The sequence below is a fragment of the Ascaphus truei genome, unplaced genomic scaffold (genome assembly GCF_040206685.1).
Source record: "Ascaphus truei isolate aAscTru1 unplaced genomic scaffold, aAscTru1.hap1 HAP1_SCAFFOLD_2370, whole genome shotgun sequence".
Classification (NCBI taxonomy): domain Eukaryota; kingdom Metazoa; phylum Chordata; class Amphibia; order Anura; family Ascaphidae; genus Ascaphus; species Ascaphus truei.
The window spans coordinates 22,320-38,135 of record NW_027455292.1 but is presented as its reverse complement, the minus strand read 5'-3'; the positions used below and the strand labels follow the sequence as shown (position 1 = coordinate 38,135).

Here is a 15,816-nt window from a genome sequence, read left to right as displayed (position 1 = left end):
TCCTCTCCTACCCTCCTCCCTCCTCCCCTCCTCTCCTCTCACTCCTCTTCTCCTCTCCTCCCTCCCTTCCCCTGCTCTCCTCCTCCATCCTCTTCTCTCCTCCCTCCTCCTCCCCTCCTCCGCTCCTATCCCCTCCTCTCCCCTCTTCTCCCCTCCTCCCCTCCCCCCTCCCCTCCTCCCCCTCCCCTCCTCCCCCTCCCCCCTCCTCTCGCCTCTCCTCCTCCCCTCCCCTCCTCTCGCCTCCCTCCTTCCCTCCTCTCCCCTCCCCTCCCTCTCCCCTCCCTCCTCCCCCCTCCTCTCGCCTCCCCTCCTCCCCTCCCCTCCTCCCCCCTCCTCTCGCCTCCCCTCCTCCCCTCCCCTCCTCTCCCCTCCCCTCCTCCCCCCTCCTCTCCTCCTCCCCCCTCCCCTCCTCCTCCTCTCCCCCTCCCCTCCTCCCCCCTCCTCTCCTCCTCTCCTCCCCTCCTCCGCTCCCCTCCTCTCCTCCCCTCCTCCCCTCCCCCTCCCCTCCCCCTCGCCCCCCCCTCCTCTCCTCCCCTCCTCCTCCCTTCCCTGCTCTCCCTCCCCCCCTCCGTTCTTCTCCTCCCCCTCCCCTCCTCCCCCCTCCTCTCGCCTCCCCCTCCCCTCCTCCCCCTCCTCTACTTCCCCCCCGGTTACCCGCGGTTAGGTGCAGCTGCCGGGATGAAGTGGGCGGATAATCACAAACCCGTCTTCAGCGTGGAACTGGTGGCAGCGTCTTCTGTGCACACACAGGTGAGTGTGCCGGAGGCGTGCGTCACAGTATATAGGTGTGCCGGAGGCGTGCGTCACAGTATATAGGTGTGCGGAGGCGTGCGTCACAGTATATAGGTGTGCCCGAGGCGTGCGTCACAGTATATAGGTGTGCCGGAGGCGTGTATCACAGTATATAGGTGTGCCGAAGGCGTGTATCACCAGTATATAGGTGTACCGGAGGTGTGTATCACAGTATATAGGTGTGCCGGAGGCGTGTATCACAGTATAGGTGTGCCGGAGGCGTGTATCACCGTATATAGGTGTGCCGGAGGCGTGTATCACAGTATATAGGTGTGCGGAGGTGTGTATCACAGGCTATAGGTGTGCCGGAGGCTCGTGTATCACAGTATATAGGTGTGCCGGAGGTGGTATCACAGTATATAGGTGTGCCGGAGGTGTGTATCACAGGCTATAGGTGTGCCGGAGGCGTGTGTCACAGTATATAGGTGTGCCGGAGGCGTGTCACAGTATATAGGTGTACCGGAGGCCTGTATCACAGGCTATAGGTGTGCCGGAGGCGTGTGTCACAGTATATAGGTGTGCCGGAGGCGTGTCACCGTATATAGGTGTACCGGAGGCATGTATCACAGGATATAGGTGTACCGGAGGCGTGTATCACAGGCTATAGGTGTACCGGAGGCGTGTATCACAGTCATATAGGTGTGCCGGAGGCGTGTATCACAGGCTATAGGTGTACCGGAGGCGTGTGTCACAGGTTATAGGTGTGCCGGAGGCGTGTATCACAGGATACTTATTAGGTTGTGTACCGGAGGCGTGTACCACAGGCTATAGGTGTACCGGAGGCGTGTATCACAGTATATAGGTGTACCGGAGGCGTGTATCACAGGATATAGGTGTACCGGAGGCGTGTATCACAGTATATAGTGTACCGGAGGCGTGTATCACAGTATATAGGTGTACCGGAGGCGTGTATCACCGTATATAGGTGTACCGGAGACGTGTATCACCGTATATAAGTGTACCGGAGGCATGTATCACAGTATATAGGTGTACCGGAGGCGTGTATCACAGTATATAGGTGTACCGGAGGCGTGCATTACAGTATATAGGTGTACCGGAGGCGTGTATCACATTATATAGGTGTACCGGAGGCGTGTATTACAGTATATAGGTGTACCGGAGGCGTGTATCACAGTATATAGGTGTACCGGAGGTGTGTATCACAGTATATAGGTGTACCGAGGCGTGTATCACAGTATATAGGTGTACCGGAGGTGTGTATCACAGTATATAGGTGTACCGGAGGTGTGTATCACAGTATATAGGTGTACCGGAGGCGTGTATCACAGTATATAGGTGTGCCGGAGGTGTGTATCACAGTATATAGGTGTACTGGAGGCATGTATCACAGTATATAGGTGTGCCGGAGGCGTGTATCACAGTATATAGGTGTGCCGGAGGTGTGCATCACCGTATATAGGTGTGCCGAGGCGTGTATCACCGATATAGGTGTGCCGGAGGCGTGTATCACAGTATATAGGTGTGCCGGAGGCGTGTATCACCGTATATAGGTGTGCCGGAGGCGTGTATCACAGTATATAGGTGTGCCGGAGGTGTGTATCACAGGCTATAGGTGTGCCGGAGGCGTGTATCACAGTATATAGGTGTGCCGGAGGTGTGTATCACAGTATATAGGTGTGCCGGAGGTGTGTATCACAGGCTATAGGTGTGCCGGAGGCGTGTGTCACAGTATATAGGTGTGCCGGAGGCGTGTCACAGTATATAGGTGTACCGGAGGCCTGTATCACAGGCTATAGGTGTGCCGGAGGCGTGTGTCACAGTATATAGGTGTGCTGGAGGCGTGTCACCGTATATAGGTGTACCGGAGGCATGTATCACAGGATATAGGTGTACCGGAGGCGTGTATCACAGGCTATAGGTGTACCGGAGGCGTGTATCACAGTATATAGGTGTGCCGGAGGCGTGTATCACAGGCTATAGGTGTACCGGAGGCGTGTGTCACAGTATATAGGTGTGCCGGAGGCGTGTATCACAGGCTATAGGTGTACCGGAGGCGTGTACCACAGGCTATAGGTGTACCGGAGGCGTGTATCACAGTATATAGGTGTACCGGAGGCGTGTATCACAGGATATAGGTGTACCGGAGGCGTGTATCACAGTATATAGGTGTACCGGAGGCGTGTATCACAGTATATAGGTGTACCGGAGGCGTGTATCACCGTATATAGGTGTACCGGAGACGTGTATCACCGTATATAAGTGTACCGGAGGCATGTATCACAGTATATAGGTGTACCGGAGGCGTGTATCACAGTATATAGGTGTACCGGAGGCGTGCATTACAGTATATAGGTGTACCGGAGGCGTGTATCACATTATATAGGTGTACCGGAGGCGTGTATCACATTATATAGGTGTACCGGAGGCGTGTATCACAGTATAAAGGTGTACCGGAGGCGTGCATTACAGTATATAGGTGTACCGGAGGCGTGTATCACATTATATAGGTGTACCGGAGGCGTGTATTACAGTATATAGGTGTACCGGAGGCGTGTATCACAGTATATAGGTGTACCGGAGGTGTGTATCACAGTATATAGGTGTACCGGAGGCGTGTATCACAGTATATAGGTGTACCGGAGGTTTGTATCACAGTATATAGGTGTACCGGAGGTGTGTATCACAGTATATAGGTGTACCGGAGGCGTGTATCACAGTATATAGGTGTGCCGGAGGTGTGTATCACAGTATATAGGTGTACTGGAGGCATGTATCACAGTATATAGGTGTGCCGGAGGCGTGTATCACAGTATATAGGTGTGCCGGAGGTGTGCATCACCGTATATAGGTGTGCCGGAGGCGTGTCACATTATATAGGTGTGCCGGAGGCGTGTATCACATTATATAGGTTTACCAGAGGCGTATTTCACAGTATATGGGTGTACCGGAGGTGTGTATCACAGTATATAGGTGTACCGGAGGCGTGTGCCACAGTATATAGGTGTGCCGGAGGTGTGCATCACAGTATATAGGTGTACCAGAGGTGTGTATCACAGTATATTGGTGTACCAGAGGCGTGTATCACAGTATATAGGTGTACCGGAGGCGTGTATCACAGGATATAGGTGTACCGGAGGCGTGTATAACAGGATATAGGTGTACCGGAGGTGTGCATCACAGTATATAGGTGTGCCGGAGGCGTGTATCACATTATATAGGTGTACCGGAGGCGTGTATCACAGTATATAGGTGTACCGGAGGCGTGTATCACAGGATATAGGTGTACCGGAGGTGTGCATCACAGTATATAGGTGTGCCGGAGGCGTGTATCACATTATATAGGTGTACCGGAGGCGTGTATCACAGTATATAGGTGTACCGGAGGCGTGTATCACCTTATATAGGTGTGCCGGAGATGTGCATCACCGTATATAGGTGTACATCACAGTATATAGGTGTGCCGGAGGTGTGTATCACAGTATATAGGTGTACCGGAGGCGTGCATCACCATATATAGGTGTACATCACAGTATATAGGTGTGCCGGAGGTGTATATCACAGTATATAGGTGTGCCAGAGGCGTGTATCACAGGCTATAGGTGTACCGGAGGCGTGTACCACAGGCTATAGGTGTACCGGAGGCGTGTATCACAGTATATAGGTGTACCGGAGGCGTGTATCACAGGATATAGGTGTACCGGAGGCGTGTATCACAGTATATAGGTGTACCGGAGGCGTGTATCACAGTATATAGGTGTACCGGAGGCGTGTATCACCGTATATAGGTGTACCGGAGACGTGTATCACCGTATATAAGTGTACCGGAGGCATGTATCACAGTATATAGGTGTACCGGAGGCGTGTATCACAGTATATAGGTGTACCGGAGGCGTGCATTACAGTATATAGGTGTACCGGAGGCGTGTATCACATTATATAGGTGTACCGGAGGCGTGTATCACAGTATAAAGGTGTACCGGAGGCGTGCATTACAGTATATAGGTGTACCGGAGGCGTGTATCACATTATATAGGTGTACCGGAGGCGTGTATTACAGTATATAGGTGTACCGGAGGCGTGTATCACAGTATATAGGTGTACCGGAGGTGTGTATCACAGTATATAGGTGTACCGGAGGCGTGTATCACAGTATATAGGTGTACCGGAGGTGTGTATCACAGTATATAGGTGTACCGGAGGTGTGTATCACAGTATATAGGTGTACCGGAGGCGTGTATCACAGTATATAGGTGTGCCGGAGGTGTGTATCACAGTATATAGGTGTACTGGAGGCATGTATCACAGTATATAGGTGTGCCGGAGGCGTGTATCACAGTATATAGGTGTGCCGGAGGTGTGCATCACCGTATATAGGTGTGCCGGAGGCGTGTCACATTATATAGGTGTGCCGGAGGCGTGTATCACATTATATAGGTTTACCAGAGGCGTATTTCACAGTATATGGGTGTACCGGAGGTGTGTATCACAGTATATAGGTGTACCGGAGGCGTGTGCCACAGTATATAGGTGTGCCGGAGGTGTGCATCACAGTATATAGGTGTGCCAGAGGTGTGTATCACAGTATATTGGTGTACCAGAGGCGTGTATCACAGTATATAGGTGTACCGGAGGCGTGTATCACAGGATATAGGTGTACCGGAGGCGTGTATAACAGGATATAGGTGTACCGGAGGTGTGCATCACAGTATATAGGTGTGCCGGAGGCGTGTATCACATTATATAGGTGTACCGGAGGCGTGTATCACAGTATATAGGTGTACCGGAGGCGTGTATCACAGGATATAGGTGTACCGGAGGTGTGCATCACAGTATATAGGTGTGCCGGAGGCGTGTATCACATTATATAGGTGTACCGGAGGCGTGTATCACAGTATATAGGTGTACCGGAGGCGTGTATCACCTTATATAGGTGTGCCGGAGATGTGCATCACCGTATATAGGTGTACATCACAGTATATAGGTGTGCCGGAGGTGTGTATCACAGTATATAGGTGTACCGGAGGCGTGCATCACCGTATATAGGTGTACATCACAGTATATAGGTGTGCCGGAGGTGTATATCACAGTATATAGGTGTACCGGAGGCGTGTATCACAGTATATAGGTGTACCGGAGGCGTGTATCACCGTATATAGGTGTACCGGAGGTGTGTATCACAGTATATAGGTGTACCGGAGGCGTGCATCACCGTATAGGTGTGCATCACAGTATATAGGTGTGCCGGAGGTGTGTATCACAGTATATTGGTGTACCAGAGGCGTGTATCACAGTATATAGGTGTACCGGAGGCGTGTATCACAGGATATAGGTGTACCGGAGGCGTGTATAACAGGATATAGGTGTACCGGAGGTGTGCATCACAGTATATAGGTGTGCCGGAGGCGTGTATCACATTATATAGGTGTACCGGAGGCGTGTATCACAGTATATAGGTGTACCGGAGGCGTGTATCACAGGATATAGGTGTACCGGAGGTGTGCATCACAGTATATAGGTGTGCCGGAGGCGTGTATCACATTATATAGGTGTACCGGAGGCGTGTATCACAGTATATAGGTGTACCGGAGGCGTGTATCACCTTATATAGGTGTGCCGGAGATGTACATCACCGTATATAGGTGTACATCACAGTATATAGGTGTGCCGGAGGTGTGTATCACAGTATATAGGTGTACCGGAGGCGTGCATCACCGTATATAGGTGTACATCACAGTATATAGGTGTGCCGGAGGTGTATATCACAGTATATAGGTGTACCGGAGGCGTGTATCACAGTATATAGGTGTACCGGAGGCGTGTATCACCGTATGTAGGTGTACCAGAGGTGTGTATCACAGTATATAGGTGTACCGGAGGCGTGTATCACCGTATATAGGTGTACCGGAGGCGTGTATCACAGTATATAGGTGTACCGGAGGTGTGTATCACAGTATATAGGTGTACCGGAGGTGTGTATCACAGTATATAGGTGTACCGGAGGCGTGTATCACAGTATATAGGTGTGCCGGAGGTGTGTATCACAGTATATAGGTGTGCCGGAGGTGTGCATCACCGTATATAGGTGTGCCGGAGGCGTGTCACATTATATAGGTGTACCGGAGGCGTGTATCACAGTATATAGGTGTGCCGGAGGTGTGTATCACAGTATATAGGTGTACCGGAGGTGTGTATCACAGTATATAGGTGTACCGGAGGCGTGTATCACAGTATATAGGTGTGCCGGAGGTGTGTATCACAGTATATAGGTGTACCGGAGGCGTGCATCACCGTATATAGGTGTACATCACAGTATATAGGTGTGCCGGAGGTGTATATCACAGTATATAGGTGTACCGGAGGCGTGTATCACAGTATAAAGGTGTACCGGAGGCGTGCATTACAGTATATAGGTGTACCGGAGGCGTGTATCACATTATATAGGTGTACCGGAGGCGTGTATTACAGTATATAGGTGTACCGGAGGCGTGTATCACAGTATATAGGTGTACCGGAGGTGTGTATCACAGTATATAGGTGTACCGGAGGCGTGTATCACAGTATATAGGTGTACCGGAGGTGTGTATCACAGTATATAGGTGTACCGGAGGTGTGTATCACAGTATATAGGTGTACCGGAGGCGTGTATCACAGTATATAGGTGTGCCGGAGGTGTGTATCACAGTATATAGGTGTACTGGAGGCATGTATCACAGTATATAGGTGTGCCGGAGGCGTGTATCACAGTATATAGGTGTGCCGGAGGTGTGCATCACCGTATATAGGTGTGCCGGAGGCGTGTCACATTATATAGGTGTGCCGGAGGCGTGTATCACATTATATAGGTTTACCAGAGGCGTATTTCACAGTATATGGGTGTACCGGAGGTGTGTATCACAGTATATAGGTGTACCGGAGGCGTGTGCCACAGTATATAGGTGTGCCGGAGGTGTGCATCACAGTATATAGGTGTGCCAGAGGTGTGTATCACAGTATATTGGTGTACCAGAGGCGTGTATCACAGTATATAGGTGTACCGGAGGCGTGTATCACAGGATATAGGTGTACCGGAGGCGTGTATAACAGGATATAGGTGTACCGGAGGTGTGCATCACAGTATATAGGTGTGCCGGAGGCGTGTATCACATTATATAGGTGTACCGGAGGCGTGTATCACAGTATATAGGTGTACCGGAGGCGTGTATCACAGGATATAGGTGTACCGGAGGTGTGCATCACAGTATATAGGTGTGCCGGAGGCGTGTATCACATTATATAGGTGTACCGGAGGCGTGTATCACAGTATATAGGTGTACCGGAGGCGTGTATCACCTTATATAGGTGTGCCGGAGATGTGCATCACCGTATATAGGTGTACATCACAGTATATAGGTGTGCCGGAGGTGTGTATCACAGTATATAGGTGTACCGGAGGCGTGCATCACCGTATATAGGTGTACATCACAGTATATAGGTGTGCCGGAGGTGTATATCACAGTATATAGGTGTACCGGAGGCGTGTATCACAGTATATAGGTGTACCGGAGGCGTGTATCACCGTATATAGGTGTACCGGAGGTGTGTATCACAGTATATAGGTGTACCGGAGGCGTGCATCACCGTATAGGTGTGCATCACAGTATATAGGTGTGCCGGAGGTGTGTATCACAGTATATTGGTGTACCAGAGGCGTGTATCACAGTATATAGGTGTACCGGAGGCGTGTATCACAGGATATAGGTGTACCGGAGGCGTGTATAACAGGATATAGGTGTACCGGAGGTGTGCATCACAGTATATAGGTGTGCCGGAGGCGTGTATCACATTATATAGGTGTACCGGAGGCGTGTATCACAGTATATAGGTGTACCGGAGGCGTGTATCACAGGATATAGGTGTACCGGAGGTGTGCATCACAGTATATAGGTGTGCCGGAGGCGTGTATCACATTATATAGGTGTACCGGAGGCGTGTATCACAGTATATAGGTGTACCGGAGGCGTGTATCACCTTATATAGGTGTGCCGGAGATGTACATCACCGTATATAGGTGTACATCACAGTATATAGGTGTGCCGGAGGTGTGTATCACAGTATATAGGTGTACCGGAGGCGTGCATCACCGTATATAGGTGTACATCACAGTATATAGGTGTGCCGGAGGTGTATATCACAGTATATAGGTGTACCGGAGGCGTGTATCACAGTATATAGGTGTACCGGAGGCGTGTATCACCGTATGTAGGTGTACCAGAGGTGTGTATCACAGTATATAGGTGTACCGGAGGCGTGTATCACCGTATATAGGTGTACCGGAGGCGTGTATCACAGTATATAGGTGTACCGGAGGTGTGTATCACAGTATATAGGTGTACCGGAGGTGTGTATCACAGTATATAGGTGTACCGGAGGCGTGTATCACAGTATATAGGTGTGCCGGAGGTGTGTATCACAGTATATAGGTGTGCCGGAGGTGTGCATCACCGTATATAGGTGTGCCGGAGGCGTGTCACATTATATAGGTGTACCGGAGGCGTGTATCACAGTATATAGGTGTGCCGGAGGTGTGTATCACAGTATATAGGTGTACCGGAGGTGTGTATCACAGTATATAGGTGTACCGGAGGCGTGTATCACAGTATATAGGTGTGCCGGAGGTGTGTATCACAGTATATAGGTGTACCGGAGGCGTGCATCACCGTATATAGGTGTACATCACAGTATATAGGTGTGCCGGAGGTGTATATCACAGTATATAGGTGTACCGGAGGCGTGTATCACAGTATATAGGTGTACCGGAGGTGTGTATCACAGTATATAGGTGTACCGGAGGCGTGTATCACCGTATATAGGTGTACCGGAGGTGTGTATCACAGTATATAGGTGTACCGGAGGCGTGTATCACAGTATATAGGTGTACCGGAGGTGTGTATCACAGTATATAGGTGTACCGGAGGTGTGTATCACAGTATATAGGTGTACCGGAGGCGTGTATCACAGTATATAGGTGTGCCGGAGGCGTGTATCACAGTATATAGGTGTGCCGGAGGTGTGCATCACCGTATATAGGTGTGCCGGAGGCGTGTCACATTATATAGGTGTGCCGGAGGCGTGTATCACATTATATAGGTTTACCAGAGGCGTATTTCACAGTATATGGGTGTACCGGAGGTGTGTATCACAGTATATAGGTGTACCGGAGGCGTGTGCCACAGTATATAGGTGTGCCGGAGGTGTGCATCACAGTATATAGGTGTGCCAGAGGTGTGTATCACAGTATATTGGTGTTCCAGAGGCGTGTATCACAGTATATAGGTGTACCGGAGGCGTGTATCACAGGATATAGGTGTACCGGAGGCGTGTATAACAGGATATAGGTGTACCGGAGGTGTGCATCACAGTATATAGGTGTGCCGGAGGCGTGTATCACATTATATAGGTGTACCGGAGGCGTGTATCACAGTATATAGGTGTACCGGAGGCGTGTATCACAGGATATAGGTGTACCGGAGGTGTGCATCACAGTATATAGGTGTGCCGGAGGCGTGTATCACATTATATAGGTGTACCGGAGGCGTGTATCACAGTATATAGGTGTACCGGAGGCGTGTATCACCTTATATAGGTGTGCCGGAGATGTGCATCACCGTATATAGGTGTACATCACAGTATATAGGTGTGCCGGAGGTGTGTATCACAGTATATAGGTGTACCGGAGGCGTGCATCACCGTATATAGGTGTACATCACAGTATATAGGTGTGCCGGAGGTGTATATCACAGTATATAGGTGTACCGGAGGCGTGTATCACAGTATATAGGTGTACTGGAGGCGTGTATCACCGTATATAGGTGTACCGGAGGTGTGTATCACAGTATATAGGTGTACCGGAGGCGTGCATCACCGTATAGGTGTGCATCACAGTATATAGGTGTGCCGGAGGTGTGTATCACAGTATATAGGTGTACCGGAGGCGTACATCACAGTATATAGGTGTGCCGGAGGTGTATATCACAGTATATAGGTGTACCACCCTCTCTGTAGGATCTCTGCTCTCGGTTATGGGGTCGCCTGTATCTCTGTAGGATCTCGGCTCTCTCTGTTATGGGGTCCTCTCTATCTCTGTAGGATCTCGGCTCTCTCTGTTATGGGGGCCTCTCTATCTCTGTAGGATCCCTGCCATCAGTTATGGGGTCCTCTCTATCTATCTCTGTAGGATCTCAGCTCTCCCTGTTATGGGGTCAACCCTCTATCTATCTCTGTAGGATCTCGGCTCTCTCTGTTATGGGGTTCTCTCTATCTCTATAGGATCCCTGCCCTCAGTTATGGGGTCCTCTCTATCTCTGTAGGATCTCGGCTCTCTCTGTTATGGGGTCCTCTCTATCTCTGTAGGATCCCTGCCCTCAGTTATGGGGTCCTCTCTATCTCTGTAGGATCTCGGCTCTCTCTGTTATGGGGTCCTCTTTATCTATCTCTGTAGGATCTCGGCTCTCTCAGTTATTGGGGCCTCTCTATCTCTGTAGGATCTCGGCTCTCTCTGTTATGGGGGCCTCTCTATCTCTGTAGGATCTCGGCTCTCTCTGTTATGGGGTCCTCTCTATCTCTGTAGGATCTCGGCTCTCTGTTATGGGGGCCTTTCTATCTCTGTAGGATCCCTGCCCTCAGTTATGGGGGCCTCTCTATCTCTGTAGGATCCCTGCCCTCAGTTATGGGGTCCTCTCTATCTCTGTAGGATCTTGGCTCTCTCGGTTATGGGGTCCTCTCTATCTCTGTAGGATCCCTGCCCTCAGTTATGGGGTCCTCTCTATCTCTGTAGGATCTCGGCTCTCTCTGTTATGGGGGCCTCTCTATCTCTGTAGGATCTCGGCTCTCTCTGTTATGGGCGCCTCTCTATCTCTGTAGGATCTCGGCTCTCTCTGTTATGGGGTCCTCTCTATCTCTGTAGGATCTCGGCTCTCTCTGTTATAGGGTCCTCTCTATCTCTATAGGATCCCTGCCCTCAGTTATGGGGTCCTCTCTATCTCTGTAGGATCTCGGCTCTCTCAGTTATGGGGTCCTCTCTTTCTCTGTAGGATCTCGGCTCTTTCTGTTATGGGGTCCTCTCTATCTCTGCAGGATCCCTGCCCTGAGTTATGGGGTCCTCTCTATCTCTGTAGGATCTCGGCTCTCTCTGTTATGGGGTCCTCTCTATCTCTGTAGGATCCCTGCCCTCAGTTATGGGGTCCTCTCTATCCCTGTAGGATCTCGGCTCTCTCTGTTATGGGGTCCTCTTTATCTCTGTAGGATCTCGGCTCTCTCTGTTATGGGGGCCTCTCTATCTCTGTAGGATCCCTGCCCTCAGTTATGGGGGCCTCTCTATCTCTGTAGGATCTCGGCTCTCTCTGTTATGGGGTCCTCTCTATCTATCTCTGTAGGATCTCGGCTCTCTCTGTTATGGGGTCCTCTCTATCTCTGTAGGATCTCGGCTCTCTCTGTTATGGGGTCCTCTCTATCTCTGTAGGATCTCGGCTCTCTCTGTTATGGGGTCCTCTCTATCTCTGTAGGATCCCTGCCCTCAGTTATGGGGTCCTCTCTATCTCTGTAGGATCTCGGCTGTCTCTGTTATGGGGTCCTCTCTATCTCTGTAGGATCTCGGCTCTCTCTGTTATGGGGGCCTCTCTATCTATCTCTGTAGGATCTCGGCTCTCTCTGTTATGGGGTCCTCTCTATCTCTGTAGGATCTCGGCTCTCTCTGTTATGGGGTCCTCTCTCTCTCTGTAGGATCTCGGCTCTCTCTGTTATGGGGTCCTCTCTATCTCTGTAGGATCTCGGCTCTCTCTGTTATGGGGTCCTCTCTATCTCTGTAGGATCTCGGCTCTCTCTGTTATGGGGGCCTCTCTATCTCTGTAGGATCTCGGCTCTCTCTGTTATGGGGGCCTCTCTATCTATCTCTGTAGGATCTCGGCTCTCTCTGTTATGGGGGCCTCTCTATCTCTGTAGGATCTCGGCTCTCTCTGTTATGAGGTCCTCTCTATCTCTGTAGGATCTCGGCTCTCTCTGTTATGAGGTCCTCTCTATCTCTGTAGGATCTCGGCTCTCTCTGTTATGGGGTCCTCTCTATCTCTGTAGGATCTCGGCTCTCTCTGTTATGGGGTCCTCTCTATCTCTGTAGGATCTCTGCTCTCTCGGTTATAGGGTCCTCTCTATCTCTGTAGGATCTCGGCTCTCTCGCTTATGGGGTCCTCTCTATCTCTGTAGGATCTCGGCTCTCTCGGTTATGGGGTCCTCTCTATCTCTGTAGGATCTCGGCTCTCTCTGTTATGGGGGCCTCTCTATCTCTGTAGGATCTCGGCTCTCTCTGTTATGGGGTCCTCTCTATCTCTGTAGGATCTCGGCTCTCTCTGTTATGGGGTCCTCTCTATCTCTGTAGGATCTCGGCTCTCTCTGTTATGGGGTCCTCTCTATCTCTATAGGATCTCGGCTCTCTCTGTTATGGGGTCCTCTCTATCTATCTCTGTAGGATCTTGGCTCTCTCAGTTATGGGGTCCTCTCTATCTCTGTAGGATCTCGTCTCTCTCTGTTATGGGTTCCTCTCTATCTCTGTAGGATCTCGGCTCTCTCGGTTATGGGGTCCTCTCTATCTCTGTAGGATCTCGGCTCTCTCTGTTATGGGGTCCTCTCTATCTCATTAGGATCTCGGCTCTCTCAGTTATGGGGTCCTCTCTATCTCTGTAGGATCTCGGCTCTCTCTGTTATGGGGTCCTCTCTATCTATCTCTGTAGGATCTCGGCTCTCTCGGTTATGGGGTCCTCTATCTCTGTAGGATCTCGGCTCTCTCAGTTATGGGGTCCTCTCTATCTATCTCTGTAGGATCTCGGCTCTCTCGGTTATGGGGTCCTCTATCTCTGTAGGATCTCGGCTCTCTCTGTTATAGGGTCCTCTCTATCTATCTCTGTAGGATCTTGGCTCTCTCAGTTATGGGGTCCTCTATCTCTGTAGGATCTCGGCTCTCTCTGTTATGGGGTCCTCTATCTCTGTAGGATCTCGGCTCTCTCTGTTATGGGGTCCTCTCTATCTATCTCTGTAGGATCTTGGCTCTCTCAGTTATGGGGTCCTCTCTATCTCTGTAGGATCCCCACCTGGACAAGTTCTTCACGCTGGTCCAGGTGCTGGAGGAGCAGAGTTTCCCGTTCCGGCTGAAGGACGTCATCATCACGGAGAGTAACGTGGAGTCTGAGCTCAGGAGCAGTATGGGGAACATACGCCTGGCCGCACTCGGACCGTCCATCTGTTTCTGTCACCCCCTGCTGGACAAGCTCATCCTGCTCATCGTCAGACCCCCCATCATTGGGGGGCAGATCGGTCAGTACGGACACCTCCTCCTCTCTGATACCCCACTCTCTCCTTCTTTCTGCCCCTCTCTGTTCTGTCTCTACTTCGCCTCTCTCTCACTTTCTCTCTCCCTCTTTCTCCCCATCTCGCGCTCTACCCTCCCCCCCCCCCCCCACTGGCACTCTACCCTCTCCCCCCCCCCCACTGGCACTCTACCGTCTCCTCCCCCCCTCCCCCTCGCGCTCTACCGTCTCCCCCCCCTCTCTCGCACTGGAGAGTATGTACAGTATTTGTTTCTTTAGTGTGTGTGTGTGTGTGTGTGTGTGTGTGTCAGTGTGTGTGTGTGTCTGTCAGTGTGTGTGTCTGTCAGTGTGTGTGTGTCTGTCAGTGTGTGTGTGTGTGTCAGTGTGTGTACACACCGGGACACAATGAGTTGGGTGCAGTGGTTGGGGAGATTGCAGCCTTCGGGCGCTCACCAGCTAGTCGTGTGGGACCCCATGAGTGACCGCTTACTCTGCCCCCCCCCCCGTGAGTGACCCCCTGCTCTGCCCCCCGTGAGTGACCCTCTGCTCTGCCCCCCGTGAGTGACCCCCTGCTCTGCCCCCCGTGAGTGACCCCCTGCTCTGCCCCCCCGTGAGTGACCCCCTGCTCTGCCCCCCGTGAGTGACCCCCTGCTCTGCCCCCCGTGAGTGACCCCCTGCTCTGCCCCCCGTGAGTGACCCCCTGCTCTGCCCCCCGTGAGTGACCCCCTGCTCTGCCCCCCCCGAGTGACCCCCTGCTCTGCCCCCCGTGAGTGACCCCCTGCTCTGCCCCCCGTGAGTGACCCCCTGCTCTGCCCCCCGCAGTGAACCTGGGCCGCGCGGGCTTTGAGGTGATGGCCCAGCTGGTGAATCAGATCCATCGCACCCTGGAGGGGAGTCAGGACCAGCAGGGCAGGAACGGGCTCCTGGCATCGTACATACACTACGCCTTCCACCTGCCCAGCGACATGCCCGCCCAGCTGCACAGCGGTGAGTGTGAGTGCCCACCCAGCTGCACAGCGGTGAGTGTGAGTGCCCGCCCAGCTGCACAGCGGTGAGTGTGAGTGCCCGCCCAGCTGCACAGCGGTGAGTGTGAGTGCCCGCCCAGCTGCACAGCAGTGAGTGTGAGTGCCCAGCGGCGAGTGTGAGTGCCCACCCAGCTGCACAGCGGTGACTGTGAGTGCCCACCCAGCTGCACAGCGGTGAGTGTGAGTGCCCGCCCAGCTGCACAGCGGTGAGTGTGAGTGCCCAGCGGCGAGTGTGAGTGCCCACCCAGCTGCACAGCGGTGACTGTGAGTGCCCACCCAGCTGCACAGCGGTGAGTGTGAGTGCCCGCCCAGCTGCACAGCGGTGAGTGAGTGCCCGCCCAGCTGCACAGCGGTGAGTGTGAGTGCCCAGCGGCGAGTGTGAGTGCCCACCCAGCTGCACAGCGGCGACTGTGCGTGCCTGCCCAGCTGCACAGCGGCGACTGTGAGTGCCCACCCAGCTGCACAGCAGTGAGTGTGAGTGCCCGCCCAGCTGCACAGCGGTGAGTGGGAGTGACCGCCCAGCTGCACAGCGGCGACTGAGAGTGCCCGCCCAGCTGCACTGCGGCGACTGTGAGTGCCCGTCCAGCTGCACAGCAGTGAGTGTGAGTGCCCGTCCAGCTTCACAGCAGCGAGTGTGAGTGCCCGCCCAGCTGCACAGCAGCGACTGTGAGTGCCCGCCCAGCTGCACAGCAGCGAGTGTGAGTGCC

The 15,816-nt window shown here is 52.3% G+C and overlaps 1 protein-coding gene across 1 annotated transcript in view; it reads left to right on the top strand.

The window, feature by feature from the left end:
• Window positions 1–647: 647 nt before the first annotated feature.
• Window positions 648–15,816, top strand: part of LOC142478300 (dedicator of cytokinesis protein 7-like) — a gene marked incomplete at its 3' end in the record, with an annotated part of 35,522 nt that continues 20,353 nt past the window's right edge. Inside the window, exons 1-3 of the mRNA XM_075582457.1 lie at window positions 648–750; window positions 13,860–14,091; window positions 14,907–15,071. Of these exons, the coding sequence (XP_075438572.1) occupies window positions 679–750; window positions 13,860–14,091; window positions 14,907–15,071 (469 nt within the window). The remainder of the gene's footprint in view (window positions 751–13,859; window positions 14,092–14,906; window positions 15,072–15,816) is intronic.